General features: G+C 40.6%; 1 protein-coding gene across 3 annotated transcripts in view; it reads right to left on the reverse strand.

The window, feature by feature from the left end:
• ldlrad3 (low density lipoprotein receptor class A domain containing 3) overlaps positions 1-20,502 on the reverse strand; it is a 205,035-nt gene that overhangs the window by 159,011 nt on the left and 25,522 nt on the right. Inside the window, exon 1 of one of the 3 annotated variants that reach the window (XM_062036194.1) lies at positions 17,742-18,097. The exons of 1 other annotated variant lie outside the window; for it this stretch is intronic. In XM_062036194.1, the coding sequence (XP_061892178.1) occupies positions 17,742-17,784 (43 nt within the window). In that variant the 5' untranslated portion in view covers positions 17,785-18,097. Of the gene's footprint in view, positions 1-17,741; positions 18,098-20,502 lie in introns of those variants that run through there. One more of the 3 variants, XM_062036193.1, reaches the window with a different exon arrangement.

The raw sequence follows: 20,502 nt of genomic DNA on the forward strand, positions 1-20,502 counted from the left end.
AAACGCTCAGCTTCGCCTGCAGTCTTACAGCAATCGCCACTGATCTCCAAGGTGAACAGCCTCTGGCATGTTAAAACAAGGCAATATTTGCACATTGCACATTTTATAGAATACTGTCCGCATATTTTTTAGAACAATGTCCGCGGGTATATCTCGGATATAGTTAAGTACATACATATCGCAGACATGTTGCCTACGCTCCAGACAATTGTGTGCGTTTTACTTACACCATCACAACATACTGTTTCAGCAGTGTTGTTTCAGTAAACAAAGCCTTTCGGTGGCCAAATTTTTAGTGCATCACTAATCAATAACATGTAAATAATAGGCTATACATATCAATTTATACGATGTATTACATAAAATATCCTCATTTGCAAGGTGTGGCGGCTTTTATTTTGCTGTGGCATCGCACCACTATCAATTACATGTGGGGGAAACCCTGGTATCAAAATCAGAATCAGCTTTATGTGTCCCTTATGATGGAAGTATTTTTTTCTTCAAAAAAGAATTGCTTTAATTTAATAAATTGTGTACAAAGCCAAATGTGGCAGGCTATTTTGTGCAATTTTTTTAAGAACGTGTACAATAGACTGACTCTGACTGGTCATACAACACTCAAATGAATTCCTGGCATGTCAGACATTTGGTAGACCATGAGAGTATTTGCACAGTTGAAGCAAGTTTACTGTATGACTGTATTTTTCCATTTCTGAATCGTTTTAATGTGACTGAGTGTGTGCAAAGTGGATGAACTGTGTTCTGTGCACCAGTGTGACTTTCTTTGACTTTTCAGCACAGATCAATGCACAACTAATGAGAGAAGCATGTTGCAATGTTGTCAAGTGTTGTTTTGAGCATGAGCGTTCCGACTCCACAGTCATTGGCAGAAATGTCTTCTTTTTCTTTGTTTGTTCCGACAGTCGTAAACAGTAAGCAACATTGATACTGACATCCACAGGACTTGCGTGGAACCGCAATGATCCAAACGTAAAATTTGAGCAGTCAACTTGTGAATCTCAGTCACTCCGTTAAGTGTGACCACTTTAGGTATTAGCTTTGATTTTCTGTCAAAGGCAATTTACTTATGTCAGTTAAAATCCTAAACCAATACTGCTAACACTGTCTACTGTATGCCCAGCTTTAATAAAAGAAAAGCACAAATGGTTATGGACTATGCTGAGAGAGGCTATAATCAAGCCAAATAATTTTTATTCTCCCTTTAGTTCATGCAGTGCTCTGAAATGCCAGCTCTCATGGCGGTATTGCAGTATTGATTGAATTATGTTGCCAGGGCTGCAACTAACAATTATTTTGATAGTCGACGGTTAGTCGACTAATCAGATAAAGCGACTAATAAAATGTTGTCCATTTATGTGGGCTCTGAACCGAGGATGTCGTTGTGGCTTGTGCAGCCCTTTGAGACACTTGTGATTTAGGGCTATATAAATAAACATTGATTGATTGATTGATTAAAAGAAAGGAAAGGTAAAGTGCTAAAAAAATTAACCGTGTTCCATCCATCCATTTTCTACCACTTGTGCCTCTCGGGGTCGCGGGGGATACTGGAACCTATCGCAGCTGCACTTGGGCGGAAGGCAGGGTACACCCTGGACAAGTCGCCACCTCATTGTGGGGCCAAGACAGATAGACAGACAACATTCACACTCACATTCACACACTCGGGCCAATTTAGTGTTGCCAATCAACCTATATCAGGGGTCACCAACGCGGTGCCCGCGGGCACCAGGTCGCCCGTAAGGACCAGATGAGTCGCCCGCGGGCCTGTTCTAAAAAAAATAAAAAAAATTAAAAAAAAATTTAAAAAAAAAAAAAAAAATTTTTTTAAATTAAATCTACATAGAAAAAACACAAGATACACTTTCAATCAGTGCATCAACCCAAACAACCTCCCCCATGCACACTCATCCACACACAAAAGGGGTTATTTCTTTCTGCTACCAATATTCTGGTTCCCACAACATAGACAACACATCTGCAAGGGACACAGTCCCTGAAGCACACATGATTGTACAGGCTGCTGGTCCACTAACATTTTCATTAATTACTATTTTTTATGTAATTATTTGTATATTGTTTTACTTTCTTTTTTATCCAAGAAAATGTTTTTTATTTATTTATCTTATTTTATTTTATTTTTTAAAAAAGGGCCTTATCTTCAACAGACCAGGTTGTCAATTAAATTAGATTTGTTTAAAGGGTTTTTTAAACCAGGCCCAGTCCAGATAATGTCCAAGTCGGACTCAGCAACACACACCTTCATTCATGTACACAGAAAAAAATTAGGGAACACAACAGATTGCATATAATTTATAAACAAAATTACATTTTCAAAATAAGCATTTATGTACAGTCCAGATTATGTCCAGGTCACTCAAATTAGGGAACACAACAACAGATATCATATAATCTATAAACATAATTATACTTTCAAAATAAGCCTTTGAGGACTTCTCATCTTTTTTTTAAATGTTTTTTGGCATCATTATCGTTTTCAACCATGTAACTTTCTAAAGTTAGAAAATACTGAATAAATGTTTTAAAGAAAGTAATATTAAGTGAATATCTGTTTTTGGCCTTAAAAATAAACATTTTACCGAGTACTGTAATTAAATTGACTAAATCATGATTGTCAATGAACTCTCCTAAAATAACAGAAACCACATTAAGCTTCATAAACAAACCAATCCTTAAACACATTTTTTCAACTTCCACCCAAAACAAAGACACAATATGACAATACCAAAACAAATGCAGGGTGGATTCAGGCTCCTGACAACAAAATCGGCAATCATCTGACTCTGTCATATTCCATAATTTTAACATTTTCCCTGTGGGTAAGAAGTTATAAATAATTTTAATTTGAAAATAAAGATTTTGCACATCGATAGTGGTTTTATAGATTAGTTTGAATATGGCATCCCATGGCAACGGGCAGTCAAAAAAGTCCTCCCATTTTCCATTTGTGTTGTATGAGGCAGCCTTCAAAGATTTCTTTATTAAATAAAAATTATATATTTTTCTATTTATTTTAGTTCCTTATTGCCAACTAGAATTTCTTATTAGAGGTTTACAAACTAATAATTTAGTAGTTCCATAATTAATTATTTGTTTCCATTTTTTCCGAATGACTCCAGTTAGTTGATCAAATGAAAAGCTTGAGCAAGCATCACCATACATAGCTCTAAATTCATCATACTTCATAATTTTACCATTCTCATTGATAATATCATTGACAAAAATGATTCCTCTTTCAAACATATTTTTCCAAAAGAAAGGCTTTCCATCTATTACAATATTAGAGTTCATCCATATTAACTGCTGCAAAATATCGTCCAGAGGGTGTGTGCTAATTACAGGGGTATCACACTACTCAGCCTCCCTGGGAAAGTTTACGCCAAGGTACTGGAAAGGAGGGTCCGGCCGATAGTCGAACCTCAGATTCAAGAGGAGCAATGTGGATTCCGTCCTGGTCGTGGAACAACTGACCAACTCTTTACGCTTGCGGGAATCCTGGAGAGGGCCTGGGAGTATGCCTATCCAGTCTACATGTGTTTTGTGGATTTGGAGAAGGCGTATGACCGCGTCCCTCGGGAGATCTTGTGGGAGGTGCTGAGGGAGTACGGAGTGAGGGGAACCCTGCTGAGGGCCATCCAATCTCTGTACAACCAAAGCGAGAGTTGTGTCCGGGTGCTTGGATGTAAGTCGGATCCGTTTCCAGTGGGGGTTGGTCTCCGCCAGGGCTGCGCTCTGTCACCTATCCTGTTTGTGATTTTCATGGACAGGATTTCTAGGCGGAGTCGTGGCCATGGCGGAGAGGGTATACGTCTCGGGGGGCTAAAGGTTGCGTCACTGCTGTTTGCAGATGATGTGGTCCTGATGGCACCTTCGGTTCGTGACCTTCAGCTCTCACTGGATCGGTTCGCAGCCGAGTGTTCAGCGGCTGGAATGAGGATCAGCATCTCCAAATCTGAGGCCATGGTTCTCAGCAGGAAACCGATGGTTTGTACAGTCCGGGTAGGGGACAGGACTCTGTCCCAGGTGGAGGAGTTTAAGTATCTCGGGGTCTTGTTCACGAGTGAGGGAAAGATGGAGAAGGAAATCAGCCGGAGAATCGGAGCAGCTGGGGCAGTATTGCAGTCTCTCTGCCGCACTGTTGTGACGAAACGGGAGCTGAGTCAGAAGGCAAAGCTCTCGGTCTACCGAGCTATCTACATTCCTACTCTCACCTATGGTCATGAAGTGTGGGTAATGACCGAAAGAATAAGATCGCGGATACAAGCGGCCGAAATGAGTTTCCTCAGAAGGGTGGCTGGCATCTCCCTTAGAGATAGGGTGAGAAGTGCAGTCACCCGAGAGAGACTCGGAGTAGAGCCGCTGCTCCTTCGCTTGGAAAGGAGCCAGCTTAGGTGGTTCGGGCATCTCGTGCGGATGCCTCACGAGCGTCTCCCTAGGGAGGTCCTTGTTGCACGTCCCACTGGGAGGAGGCCCCCCGGCAGGCCAAGGACCAGATGGGGGGATTACATCTCCTCTCTGGCCTGGGAACGCTTCGGGATTCCCCAGGAGGAAGTCGCAAATGTTGCTCTGGAGAGGGAAGTCTGGGGGTCTTTGCTGGAGCTGCTGTCCCCGCGACCCGATTCCGGATAAGCGGTTGAAGATGGATGGATGGAAAATATCGTCTCTTTTTTCTGGCACATAAAATTGAAAACACCACTATGAGTGGATTGTTTCCTTTATGAACCCCGCCATGTTTCCCAGCAGACTCTCTGGGAGGGAATCACTTGTAAAAAAGGATACCATTTCTTTTGACACAGTACATGTTTTTTGTCCAACAGGACATTTGTGTACCACTCAATGTTTAAATACATCTTTGGAACAATTGATGCTTTTAAAGACAGACACAGAGCTTCAAGGTTGAGAAGTTTCAGGCCCCCATATTCATACTCTTTGTACAAAACCTTTCTTTTAATCTTTTCTGGTTTGCCGTTCCAGACAAAATCGAAGACCCTCCGCTCATAAATCTTAAAAAAGTTTTGTGATGGAGCTGGTAATGACAAAAACAAATAAATAAATTGAGGAATAATTAACAAGTTGGCAATAGACATTTTACCATACAAGGTTAGGGATTTCCCTTTCCATAATTGCGTAATTTTGTCCAGCTTTCTTAGTCGATTATCATAATTTACTGAGCCTAGATCTTCCAGATTTTCTGGGACAACAACACCAAGTATGTTAACTGGTCCATCTGTCCACAAAACAGGCACTTTGCATTCCATTCGAAAGGACGTTCCCTTTAGATTTCCGATCCTTAACATTTTACATTTATCATAATTAAGCTTAACGCCAGATTGCTGTGAAAATATGTCCAAAAGATTAAGAAGGTTCCGAAAACAATGAGGAAAAATCTTATCTTTGTGAATCAGCCTTTTCTGACATGAACTTCATCAAGAACAAACACAGAACACGCCTCACTGATGCACATCTGCAAGACTCACTCAGAGTTGCAGTGTCAAGTTACACACCAGAGTACAACACACTAGTTAACAGCATGCAATGCCAGGCTTCCCACTAACTGACAAAGAAACAGATAACAGATTTGGTGTCCAGTTCAAAGTGTGACATGATTTAAAAATGTGAGAGTTTACTTTTGTATTTTACATGAGTTATTATTTGTACAAACATGGTGCAAAGTAATTCATGATTTGTTAAAAAATGTTAGTGGCTAGCTAGTTAAAATGGGATATTGTGATCTCACAAGACTGTCTTAGAAGTGATCATTTGAAAATGTTCAATTTGAAAAATGTGCACTTAGAGAAAATATAAAAATAAAGTGTTGCATATTGATATTTATCTGTTTCTATATATATTTATTGTGAGAAATCATTAAGATGATCAGTGTTTCCACAAAGATAAATATCATTAATTATTAATAATAACAGAGTTAAAGGTAAATTGAGCAAATTGGCTACTTCTGGCAATTTATTTAAGTGTGTATCTAACTGGTAGCCCTTTGCATTAATCAGTACCCAAGAAGTAGCCCTTGGTTTCAAAAAGGTTGGTGACCCCTGACCTATATATAATGTATTTAAAAAAAAAAAAACAATTAAAATAGCAGCAATGAAAATAAACAAAACTAAATCTAATTTCCTCAAAAAGAAAAGCATTTTGTAATGTTTAAAAAGCCGCACACTGGTATATTGACTATTAATTAACTCTTGGCACTTTTAGCACTATAATAAACTCAATATGTATAATTCTACCTTTGATTAATTGTTAAAATGTTGGCTATTTAATAAATGTTAGGTTTAATCTTATGATACCTCCGCATTGGTGCCTTTCTGGCTCTATGTGTGTTTGCACGCGTGGATCACGTTTGTTAAAAAGCGTTTTTTAAGGCATTGCTAATAGACTCGATGTGTAGAATGATATATTTGATGATTAATTCTTAAAATGTTGGCTATCTAATAGATTGTATTTGGAATGTTTTGATACATCTGCATTGATGCCTGTCAGTCTCCCTTTGTGTGTGTTTGTGTGTGCATGCGCGGTTCGCATTTGTTAAAGTGCCTTTTTTACGACATTGCAAATTGACGCTGCTTTAAAACATACTTAATTGATGTAGACAAAGATTAACTGGCTGACTTCAGCTAAAATTAAGTTATTTTTCACACAACTTCGTCTCACTCTAAAAGCGAACATTCTTACAGAGGTTGAGACTGAATTCTACCTCCAAATGTTTGACCATCAAGTCTACGCTTTAAATGCTCATGTATCACAGATGTACTGCCATAAAAACAAGGTCCGCTTTGCAAAATGAGAAAGATATTCATGTGTAAAACAAAAATAAGAAGAAATATCCTCAAACTTTACATGTTATCACTGGCTATGTTTTAGTGAGTGACCCACTTCTGCCCAGAAAAACACGTGTGATAACGTGTCGATTATTGTTGACAAATTGTATTGTCGGCGACAAATTTTATTGTTGACATTTGTCAACAATGTCGACTAATCGTTTCAGCACTAGGTGTTGCATGACTAAACCGTGGAACTTTTCCAGCAGGTGACTTCCACAGTAGCATGCAACTCATTGAGGTTTTATTCAACATTCCTCACTTCTGCAAGACTGGCCTTTCAGTGCTCTGCAAACACAGTGTCACAGAATGTTGATGAAAGTCAAATGCCATTCCTGCCTCACTTTCTGAAGCTCTACATTGAAGTTGAATTGGTTCCTTCTACCACATATTTACAAAGTTACGTAGAAATGAAGGTAGTCGTACCATGCTAACTTGGGCCCAATTTCTGTGCTCACTATAAACATTTGTGTTTGGCTCGGTTTGATAGTCCCATCACTTACATTGGTTTGTATTACTGCAATTTCCTTGGCATACTTAATGTTATATTAGGTCATTATCAATATTGAACTCACAAATATTCATCATGTTAGGTAAAACAGTGTTGGTGTGGGAACGCGACCCCATCACGTAATTTGTAATGTCTAATTATCCATACATTTAAAAACAGATGTTTGTGTTCTTGTTCATTAATCATATCAACATGTCAGTTTTTTTTCTCAATACATGATGCCTTTATCTCTATTTTTACATTTTCATAGAGAGAGGTATTTTTTTAATTTATGTACATGCTGTATCGGGACAGATCCATTAAGAGCAGAAACCTGTTACTGTATATAGGAATTAACTATACACCATAAAATATTAACAAAATGCTATGTGACATGAATGGTTTTAAAAGTAATAACTTTGTGAAATGGAAAAAACCCACAAGTAATGTAAAAAAAACACATTGGTTACTTGTTTGATAACAATATAAAACACAAAGCAGTTTGGCTAATGAAAATAAAATCTAATAAACAAGCTTCTTTCTCCAACAACACAAAGTGGTTCAGTGCAACAGTTTGGCCAACAAAAATAAACAAGAGTGATACATCTAATACACAATCTTTGTGCCTCACAGGCACACATCCTGCTTTCAATTCGCTGAGATGACAAAACATTTTAGCTAGTATTGATGTTATTGGAACACTGACAAAGTTAGCTGTTACATAAAGGATGAGTGACCATCCTAGTAAATAAACTAAAGACTTTATAAACAAGTTGTGGCAACGCTCCCCACACATCGCCTGCTGCATGATAACTCGGAACAAATGCGTCCGTCTCCAATACTATCCACACTTGTCGTCATCTAATAACAGCAGTACGCTATTAAATGTACCCGTAGACTCCACGGAAGTAGAAGCGAGTGAAATGAAGTGAAAGGCCTACTGAAACCCACTAATACCGACCACGCAGTCTGATAGTTTATGTATCAATGATGAAATCTTAACATTGCAACACATGCCAATACGGCCGGGTTAACTTATAAAGTGCAATTTTAAATTTCCAGCTAAACTTCCGGTTGAAAACGTCTATGTATGATGACGTATGCGCGTGGTGTCAATCGTTGAAACGGAGGTATTCGGACACCATTGAATCCAATACAAAAAGCTCTGTTTTCATCTCAAAATTCCACAGTATTCTGGACATCTGTGTTGGTGAATCTTTTGTAATTTGTTTAATGAACAATGAAGACTGCAAAGAAGAAAGTTGTAGGTGGGATCGGTGTATTAGCGGCTGGCTGCAGCAACACAAGCAGGAGAACTTTGACTTGGATAGCAGATGCGCTATCTGTCGCTAGCTGCCGACCGCACGGATGATCGGGTGAAGTCCTTCGTCGATCGCTGGAACGTAGGTGAGCACGGATGTTGATGAGCAGATGAGGGCTGGCTGGCGTAGGTGGATAGCTAATGTTTTTAGCATAGCTCTGTGAGGTCCCGTTGCTAAGTTAGCTTCAATGGCGTCGTTAGCAACAGCATTGTTAAGCTTCGCCAGGCTGGAAAGCATTGACCGTGTATTTACAGGTCCATGGTTTAATAGTATTGTTGATTTTCTGTCTATCCTTCCAGTCAAGGGCTTATTTCTTTTGTTTCTATACGCAGTTAAGCCCGATGCTATCACGTTAGCTCCGTAGCTAAAGTGTTTCGCCGATGTATTGTCGTGGAGATAAAAGTCACTGTGAATGTCCATTTCGCGTTCTCGACTCTCATTTTCAAGATGATATAGTATCCGAGGTGGTTTAAAATACAAATCCGTGATCCACAATAGAAAAAGGAGAGAGTGTGGAATCCAATGAGCCAGCTTGTACCTAAGTTACGGTCAGAGCAAAAAAAAATGTGTCCTGCACTGCACTCGAGTCCTTCACTCTCACGTTCCTCATCCACGAATCTTTCATCCTGGCTCAAATTAATGGGGTAATCATCCCTTTCTGGGTCCGAATCGCTCTCGCTGCTGGTGTAAACAATGGGGAAATGTGAGGAGCCTTTCAACCTGTGACGTCATGCTACTTCTCCTACTCAGTGGCCTAGTGGTTAGAGTGTCCGCCCTGAGATCGGTAGGTTGTGAGTTCAAACCCCGGCCGAGTCATACCAAAGACTATAAAAATGGGACCCATTACCTCCCTGCTTGGCACTCAGCATCAAGGGTTGGAATTGGGGGTTAAATCACCAAAATGATTCCCGGGCGCGGCACCGCTGCTGCCCACTGCTCCCCTCACCTCCCAGGGGGTAATCAAGGGGATGGGTCAAATGCAGAGGATAAATTTCACCACACCTTGTGTGAGTGTGACAATCATTGGTACTTTAACTTTAACTTTTCCGGTACAGGCGAGGCTTTTTTTTATCAGCGACCAAAAGTTGCTAACTTTATCGTGGACGTTCTCTACTAAATCCTTTCAGCAAAAATATGGCAATATCGCAAAATGATCAAGTATGACACATAGAATGGATCTGCTATCCCCGTTTAAATAAATAAAATTTCATTTCAGTAGGCCTTGAAACGAAGCAAAGTTTACTCGGAGGGAACATCTGCAGAGAAAAGTCTGTGTAGTTGCCGCCATTTTTTTTCTCGTGTTAACACATGCGCCAGCGCTGTGGTGCTTCAGTTTCCAGGAAGTAACCAGTGTTGCCCAAAAAAAATGTTTCTCTAATTAAAACTGTAAACGGTAATACCAACCATCTGGAATTTTATAACGGTTTACCGTTTACAGTTACATCCCTAAATGTAAGCAACCTCAAAAAAATATTGGCAATTAGACTGGTGTTTTTCTGGTATTTAGTATTTCCTTCCAAGAACATTTAAGTGTGTGTAGTCTGATACTTTGGTCAAGACCAAAAACTGAAAAAATGGTCAATTAATGTGGTCAGTTTGCTTTCACACTTGTATTTTTGTCAGTGAATAAAATAATGTTCTTAGGTATATAAATACAATTGTGCGTTGATTGGACGGCATTTGAGACGTATACAGTGTCATACAATTTTACAATAGGCTAGAAATTCAATTATAAACGTTGGCTAGCCAAATTTCTATCATTAGCCAACAACGCACAAAGCTAATAATTGTGAGTTACATATGTACATAGTTTACATCAATACGTGCTAAAGGAGAGAATTGCTGTGGAGTGAAAAATAGACTATTTGCGAGGAATACATCAACGGCGCTAAAAAGTAATACAAAAGAATCGACGAAACAGGCTTCGTACCGCAGCAAGTTTTTAATTGTGATGAGATCGGTCTTTTCTGGAAAAAGTTGTTAAAGCAAACTTATGTCACAGCGGAGGAGTAGACACTAGGAAAGTAATTAACTTTCCGGTACAATTTCTTAAATTTGATTCGCCGAAAGTTTTATCTATCACAAATACTGCATTTCCGGTATTAGGACTCCCGCGTGTTAATGTTTTTGTCATGGCGAGCAATAAACCCAAGAAGCAAAGCTTCAGGAGCCACTTTTCAGCTAATGGCTCACTTATGAAGATGGAAAGATGTTTTGCGCGTCATGTAAACGAGCTAATAAAAAGAACACCTTTACGACCGGGTGCACTGATTTTGAAAGATCCAGCCTCACCAGGCACCAATAAACATCCTGCTTGTCGGCTCCCAGACCGTGGCCAAGGAGCGCAGGGGAGACGTTCCCTGCAGGGCCGATATATTTCCTCCATTTTACCCGGAAGTGGGTCCCTACAGTTTCGCTCTTTGGTCGGAATGACGAGGCCGTCGATTTGTTACAACTCTTTATTTGTGTTTTCCACAAAGCCAAGCTGACATCCACCATGCTAGTAACACTCCTGAACATGCTAGTGCTCCCTCTCCTAACTTGCCTACTCACTTACACACGTCACTCACCCCACATACCCCTTCTTAAAGGGGAACACACAGCTTATGGCCATCACGAAGCCAGAGATGAAATGCTAGAGGGATTGAGTGCCACTGTATTAAATGACATTGAAACTAACTTGCGAAATTATAAGTTTGTTGGCATTATTTGCCAGTAAAGAGTAGATGTGGCGGTTTTTAAACAACTGATGATCTACAAACAGGTGAGAATAATCAATTAAATGTGTCATATGTATGTATGCCATGGCACACGATTATCATTTCATAACCGAAGCAAATAACTTTTTACACTTTTATACTGAAATAAATACACCTACAACTTATTAAATAAAAATATAGAAAAAAATACAGGCAGCGGTAAAGTTTAGATCCATGAAGGAAAGAATCAATCAATCAATCAATCAATGTTTATTTATATAGCCCTAAATCACAAGTGTCTCAAAGGGCTGTACAAGCCACAACGACATCCTCGGTACAGAGCCCACATACGGGCAAGGAAAAACTCACCCCAGTGGGACGTCGGTGAATGACTATGAGAAACCTTGGAGAGGACCGCATATGTGGGTAACCCCCCCCCCCCTCTAGGGGAGACCGAAAGCAACGGATGTCGAGTGGGTCTGACATAACATTGTGAAAGTCCAGTCTACAGTGGATCCAACACATCAGCGAGAGTCCAGTCCACAGCGGGGCCAACAGGAAACCATCCCGAGCGGAGACGGGTCAGCAGCGCAGAGATGTCCCCAACCGATGCACAGGCTAGTGGTCCACCCGGGGTCCCGACTCTGGACAGCCAGCACTTCATCCATGGCCACCGGACCTATGTAACTCCCCCTCGCAAGGGACAGGGGAGAAGAGGAGAGAAGAAAAGAAAAGGCAGATCAACTGGTCTAAAAAAGGGGGGGTCTATTTAAAGGCTAGATTATACAAATGAGTTTTAAGATGGGACTTAAATGCTTCTACTGAGGTAGCATCTCTAACTGTTACCGGGAGGGCATTCCAGAGTACTGGAGCCCGAATAGAAAACGCTCTATAGCCCACAGACTTTTTTTTGGCTCTGGGAATCACTAATAAGCCGGAGTTCTTTGAACGCAGATTTCTTGTCGGGACATATGGTACAATACAATCGGCGAGATAGGCTGGAGCTAAACCGTGTAATATTTTATACGTAAGTAGTAAAACCTTAAAGTCGCATCTTAGGTGCACAGGAAGCCAGTGCAAGTGAGCCAGTATAGGCGTAATATGATCAAACTTTCTTGTTTTTGTCAAAAGCCTTGCAGCCGCATTTTGTACCAACTGTAATCTTTTAATGCTAGACATAGGGAGGCCCGAAAATAATACGTTACAGTAATCGAGACGAGACGTAACGAACGCATGAATAATGATCTCAGCGTCGCTAGTGGACAAGATGGAACGAATTTTAGCGATATTACGGAGATGAAAGAAGGCCGTTTTAGTAACACTCTTAATGTGTGACTCAAACGAGAGAGTTGGGTCGAAGATAATACCCAGATTCTTTACCGAGTCTCCTTGTTTAATTGTTTGGTTGTCAAATGTTAAGGTGGTATTATTAAATAGATGTTGGTGTCTAGCAGGACCGATAATCAGCATTTCCGTTTTCTTAGCGTTGAGTTGCAAAAAGTTAGCGGACATCCATTGTTTAATTTCATTAAGACACGCCTCCAGCTGACTACAGTCCGGCGTGTTGGTCAGCTTTAGGGGCATGTAGAGTTGAGTGTCATCAGCATAACAGTGAAAGCTAACACCGTACTTGCGTATGATGTCACCCAGCGGCAGCATGTAAATACTAAAGAGTGCAGGGCCAAGAACCGAACCCTGGGGAACTCCGCACGTTACCTTGACATAGTCCGAGGTCACATTGTTATGGGAGACGCACTGCATTCTGTCAGTAAGATAAGAGTTAAACCAAGACAAGGCTAAGTCTGACATACCAATACGTGTTTTGATACGCTCTAATAAAATATTATGATCGACGGTATCGAAAGAAGAAAGTGAATTAATATTTATAACTGAATAAATGTACATATTCATAAACTTTTTTTTTGATGAATTAAGTATTGTTTATGACAACCTTTTTCCAAAACATGATATAGAATGTAAGATATAACAGGATAATGCACACATTTATCATTTGTTTTCAAAACGCTTACAAAAAAGTGGGACCACAAAAATTTACTGTGGGACCCCATTTTGAAAATTCCTAGTGCCAACACTGTATATACATACATACAAACCCCGTTTCCATATGAGTTGGGAAATTGTGTTCGATGTAAATATAAACGGAATACAATGATTTGCAAATCCTTTTCAACCCATATTCAATTGAATGCACAACAAAGACAAGATATTTGATGTTCAAACTCATAAACTTTTTTTTTTTTTTAAACTAGTCTTAACTTTAAAGAAATACACTCTATACATTGCTAATGTGGTAAATGACTATTCTAGCTGCAAATGTCTGGTTTTTGGTGCAATATCTACATAGGTCAGGGGTCGGCAACCCGCGGCTCTAGAGCCGCATGCGGCTCTTTAGCGCCGCCCTAGTGGCTCTCTGAAGCTTTTTCAAAAATGTATGAAAAATGGAAAAAGATGAGGGGAAAAAAAATACATTTTTTGTTTTAATATGGTTTCTGTAGGAGGACAAACATGACACAAACCTCCCTAATTGTTATAAAGCACACTGTTTATATTAAACATGCTTCACTGATTCGAGTATTTGGCGAGCGCCGTTTTGTCCTACTAATTTTGGCGGTCCTTGAACTCACCTTAGTTTGTGTCCATGTATAACTTTCTCCGACTTTCTAGGACGTGTTTTATGCCACTTCTTTTTCTGTCTCATTTTGTCCACCACACTTTTAACGTGCGTGAATGCACAAAGGTGAGTTTTGTTGATGTTATTGACTTGTGTGGAGTGCTAATCAGACATATTTGGTCACTGCATGACTGCAAGCTAATCGATGCTAACATGCTATTTAGGCTAGCTGTATGTACATATTGCATCATTATGCCTCGTTTGTAGCTATATTTGAGCTCATTTAGTTTCCTTTAAGTCATCTCAATTCAATGTACATCTCATGACACACTATCTGTATGTAAAATGGCTTTTAATTTGTTGCGGCTCCAGACAGATTTGTTTTTGTGTTTTTGCTCCAATATGGCTCTTTTAACATTTTGGGTTGCCGACCCCTGACATAGGTGTATAGAGGCCCATTTCGTTCAAACTCATAAACTTTATTTTTTTTTTGCAAATAATAATTAACTTAGAATTTTATGGCTGCAACACGTGCCAAAGTAGTTGGGAAAGGGCATGTTCACCACTGTGTTACATGGCCTTTCCTTTTAACAACACTCAGTAAACGTTTGGGAACTGAGGAGACACATTTTTTAAGCTTCTCACGTGGAATTATTTCCCATTCTTGCTTGATGTACAGCTTAAGTTGTTCAACAGTCCGGGGGTCTCCGTTGTGGTATTTTAGGCTTCATAATGCGCCACACATTTTCAATGGGAGACAGGTCTGGACTACAGGCAGGCCAGTCTAGTACCCGCACTCTTTTACTATGAAGCCACGTTGATGTAACACGTGGCTTGGCATTGTCTTGCTGAAATAAGCAGGGGCGTCCATGGTAACAATGCTCGGATGGCAACATATGTTGCTCCAAAACCTGTATGTACCTTTCAGCATTAATGGCGCCTTCACAGATGTGTAAGTTACCCATGTCTTGGGCACTAATACACCCCCATACCATCACAGATGCTGGCTTTTCAACTTTGCGCCTATTACAATCCGGATGGTTCATTTCCTCTTTGGTCCGGAGGACACGACGTCCACAGTTTCCAAAACAATTTGAAATGTGGACTCGTCAGACCACAGAACACCTTTCCACTTTGTATCAGTCCATCTTAGATGAGCTCAGGCCCAGCGAAGCAGACGGCGTTTCTGGGTGTGGTTGATAAACGGTTTTGGCCTTGCATAGGAGAGTTTTAACTTGCACTTACAGATGTAGCAACCAACTGTAGTTACTGACAGTGGGTTTCTAAAGTGTTCCTGAGCCCATGTGGTGATATCCTTTACACACAGCCTGAGGGATCGAAGGTCACGGGCTTAGCTGCTTACGTGCAGTGATTTCTCCAGATTCTCTGAACCCTTTGATGATATTACGGACCGTAGATGGTGAAATCCCTAAATTCCTTGCAATAGCTGGTTGAGAAAGGTTTTTCTTAAACTGTTCAACAATTTGCTCACGCATTTGTTGACAAAGTGGTGACCCTCGCCCCATCCTTGTTTGTGAAAGACTGAGCATTTCATGGAATCTACTTTTATACCTAATCATGGCACCCACCTGTTCCCAATTTGCCTGTTCACCTGTGGGATGTTCCAAATAAGTGTTTGATGAGCATTCCTCAACTTTATCAGTATTTATTGCCACCTTTCCCAACTTCTTTGTCACGTGTTGCTGGCATCAAATTCTAAAGTTAATGATTATTTGCAAAAAAAAAAAAGTTTATCATTTTGAACATCAAATATGTTGTCTTTGTAGCATATTCAACTGAATATGGGTTGAAAATGATTTGCAAATCATTGTATTCCGTTTATATTTACATCTAACACAACTTCCCAACTCATATGGAAACGGGGTTTGTACATACATACATAAATATATATATTAGGGTTGTACTAGTATAGTACAGCGATACTAATGAATCATATTCGGTACTATACCGCCTCTGAAAAGTACCGGTCCGCCACCCCGCCCCCGTCAAGTTGTGTCATTGCTGGTTTACGAGCAGACGAGCATGTTACGCAGTGCACAATCACGGAGTACTTACAAGCAGACACAGTGTGTAGACAGTAAAGGGAGAACAGACACATTTTGGTCTAAAAACTAAAGATAAAGGTGAAGTTATAACACTGAAACGCCCACCGGAAGAGGCGCTTTAAGACATGGCTAGCTAGCTAGCTAGCGGCTAAAGTCCAGCCCCAGTCAGCAGTGTTTTAGCTACTTCTAAATCACTAATCCTCGCCGTCATGGCGACAAATAAAGTATGTTTCTTCAAGGATCATCCCTGCAGGATGAGGAATAGTTACACATGCTTCTTTACATACCGTAGCTCACCGGCGTCAAAATGTAAACAAACACCATTGGTGGATCTACACCTAACTTCCACTGTAATGATACCAAGTACAGCAGCCTATCTAGTCGATACTACTATGATTACGTCAATATTTTTTGGCATCACATCTTCTTTCGTTTTTTTAAAACGTATATTATTTTTATAAACTCAAGAAATACGTCCCTGGACACATGAGGACTTTGAATATGACCAACGACTTGGTATCGCATTGATACCCAAATTTGTGGTATCGTCCAAAACTAATGTGAAGTACCAAACAACAGAAGAATAAGTGATTATTACATTTTAACAGAAGTGTAGATAGAACATGTTAAAAGAGAAAGTAAGCAGATATTAACAGTAAATGAACAAGCAGATTAATAAATCATTTTCTACCACTTGTCCTTAATAATGTTGACAAAATAATAGAATGGAAAATGCCACAATATGTTACTGCATACGACAACAGACTAAATTAGGAGTCTTTGTTTGTTTACTTACTACTAAAAGACAAGTTGTCTTGTATGTTCACTATTTTATTTAAGGACAAACTTACAATAATAAACATATGTTTAATGTACCGTAAGATTTGTTGGTTAAAATGAAGCCAATAATGCAATTTTTTGTGGTACCCCTTATTTAGAAAAGTACCGAAAAGTAACCAAAACACTAATATATATATATATATATATATATATATATATATATATATATATATATACATATGACATGTGATTTAAATATTGTTTTGACACTTCAGGTCACTTATTCACAAAAGGGTCAAATACTATTGGCTTCAACTCTTCGTATTGTTGTATGTGTTAATTTCAGACATGATACTTTTATTTAATAACAAATTACCACCATTTTGCATAAAGACAATGACCACATTGAGTGGAGACCCTAAATAGCACAGGTGTGTCACCATTATTTACACAGTTGACTGATTTCACCGATTGGAAAGCAGTACAAAAAGCGGTGCCTATACAGTCCCGTTATAAACCGTGCTCCGCCTAGGCCGGGCTGGCTCCTTCCATGGCCCGCCGAGGGGAACAGTTTGTCGGCGAGGCGCTGGTCAACAAGCACAGATGATGGATATACTGCTCGGAGAGTAGCTTTTGCAATATAATTCTCGCTGGTCGCTTATAAGTAAATTTAACATACTCTCACATTGATGTTCAACACTATTTGCAAACAACAACTCCATAATTTCACACAAAAACACATTATCTCGCGGAAATTAGAATATTTTTACCAACAAGTAGCGAGTCGGCGGAGAGATACACTATTTAACCCCCCCTTCCACCCCGTCACCAGGCTGTGACAGACAAGGGAAGTGAACGTGTGCGTTTGAAGAAAACTTACCAACTGTTCTTGAACCGAGTAGAATGTACCAAATCCACATCATATAACTCTCCTTTCCCCCCCAAGCCTGGGCTCCCCCGGCTCAAAAAAAAAATGGGGGTTGGAAAAACTTCCCTCGGCAAAAGCTAACTCTTCCGCCTGTTGGAGTTCAGAAGTGGAACTACTTTTCCACCGGTAGAATTGATGTGGGCATGTCGGCGTTTCTCCGTGAAGTTCGAGTTGAGTTGAAGTAATGGAGCTCGTGTTTAGAAGATTTAAAAAAAGGTAGGCTGGACGTGGACGGGGCTGCGGGTTCTAGAGAGGCTGGCGCTTCTGTTGTTGTTGTTGATGATAGGCGGAGGCGGAGACAAAAAGTCGGCTGCAGCAGAGGTCGTCCAGCCCGGATAGCGGATCCTAAAGCGGACGTCAGGCTGCTAACAAAGGTTCTCTTTTGCTTTACTAAGTCACGCATTCAAAAATTACATTAACTAAACCCTTTTAAAAAGGCATTTTATTCACAGACAAATATGTTTTCAAAATACATGTTTTTTTTAGTAACACATACATATTTTGACCATGTCAGGGGGTGTCAAACTCATTTTAGCTCAGGGGCCACATGGAGGAACATCTATTCCCAAGCGGGCCGGACTGGTAAAATCATGGCATTATAACTTAAAAATAAAGATAACTTCAGATTGTTTTTTTTGCTTAAAATTAGACCAATCACATTCTGAAAATGTACAAATCATAATGTTATTTTTTTACACTTACATGTTCAATCAATCAATTAAAGTTTATTTATATAGCCCTAAATCACGAGTGTCTCAAAGGGCTGCGCAAGCCACAACAACATCCTCGGCTCAGATCCTACATCAGGGCAAGGAAAAACTCAACCCAATGGGCTACAATGAGAAACCTTGGAGGGGACCGCAGATGTGGGGGCCACCCCTGGGTGACGGGGGCAATGGACGTCGAGTGGATCTAGTTAATAGTGTGAGAGTCCAGGCCATAGTGGGGCCAGCAGGAGATCATCTTGAGTGGAGACAGGTCAGCAGCACAGAGACGTCCCCAACTGATACACAAATGAGTGGTCCACACCGGGTCCCGACTTTGAACAGCTAGCGCTTCATCTGTGGTCACCTAATGGTCTTCGTGGTCTCCACGGAGGAGAGGGGAGCAGAGCAGAAAAGAGACGGCAGATCAACTGGTCTAAAATGGGGGCTATTTAAAAGCTAGGGTATACAAATGAGTTTTAACTTACTCAGTGGCCTAGTGGTTAGAGCAGTGGTTCTTAAAGGCCTACTGAATTTTTTTTTTTTTATTTAAACGGGGATAGCAGATCCATTCTATGTGTCATACTTGATCATTTCGCGATATTGCCATATTTTTGCTGAAAGGATTTAGTAGAGAACATCGACGATAAAGTTCGCAACTTGTGGTCACTGATAAAAAAAAGCCTTGCCTGTACCGGAAGTAGCGTGACGTCGCAGGTTGAAGGACTCCTCACATTTCCCTATTGCTTACACCAGCAGCGAGAGCGATTCGGACCGAGAAAGCGACGATTACCCCATTAATTTGAGCGAGGATGAAAGATTAGTGGATGAGGAACGTGAGAGTGAAGGACTAGAGTGCAGTGCAGGACGTATCTTTTTTCGCTCTGACTGTAACTTAGGTAAAAGGGCTCATTGGATTCCACACTTTCTCCTTTTTCTATTGTGGATCACGGATTTGTATTTTAAACCACCTCGGATACTATATCCTCTTGAAAATGAGAGTCGAGAACGCCAAATGGACATTCACAGTGACTTTTATCTCCACGACAATACATCGGTGAAGCACTTTAGCTACGGAGCTAACGTGATAGCATCGTGCTTAAATGCAGATAGAAACAAAAGAAATAAGCCCCTGACTGGAAGGATAAACAGAAGATCAACAATACTACTATCAGGAGACACCGAACCAAACACTGGACCTGTAACTACACGGTTAATGCTGTGCCGTCTGTCGAAGCCTAGCAATGCTGTTGCTAACGACGCCATTGAAGCTAACTTAGCTACGGGACCTCGTCAGAGCTATGATAAAAACATTAGCGCTCCACCTACGCCAGCCCTCATCTGCTCATCAACACCCGTGCTCACCTGCGTTCCAGCGATCGACGGCGCGACGAAGGACTTCACCCGATCATCGATGCGGTCGGCGGCTAGCGTCGGATAGCACGTCTGCTATCCAAGTCAAAGTCCTCCTTGTTGTGTTGCTGCAGCCAGCCGCTAATACACCGATCCTACCTACAGCTTTCTTCTTTGCAGTCTCTATTGTTCATTAAACAAATTGCAAAAGATTCACCAACACATATGTCCAGAATACTGTGGAATATTGCGATGAAAACAGAGCTGTTTGTATTGTGATACAATGTGTCCGAATCAATCAATCATCAATCAATCAATGTTTATTTATATAGCCCTAAATCACAAGTGTCTCAAAGGGCTGCACAAGCCACAACGACATCCTCGGTACAGAGCCCACATACGGGCAAGGAAAAACTCACCCCAGTGGGACGTCGGTGAATGACTATGAGAAACCTTGGAGAGGACCGCATATGTGGGTAACCCCCCCTCTAGGGGAGACCGAAAGCAATGGATGTCGAGTGGGTCTGACATAATATTGTGAAAGTCCAGTCTACAGTGGATCCAACACATCAGCGAGAGTCCAGTCCATAGTGGGGCCAGCAGGAAACCGTCCCGAGCGGAGACGGGTCAGCAGCGCAGAGATGTCCCCAACCGAT

This window comes from Entelurus aequoreus, linkage group LG24 (genome assembly GCF_033978785.1).
Source record: "Entelurus aequoreus isolate RoL-2023_Sb linkage group LG24, RoL_Eaeq_v1.1, whole genome shotgun sequence".
Taxonomy (NCBI): domain Eukaryota; kingdom Metazoa; phylum Chordata; class Actinopteri; order Syngnathiformes; family Syngnathidae; genus Entelurus; species Entelurus aequoreus.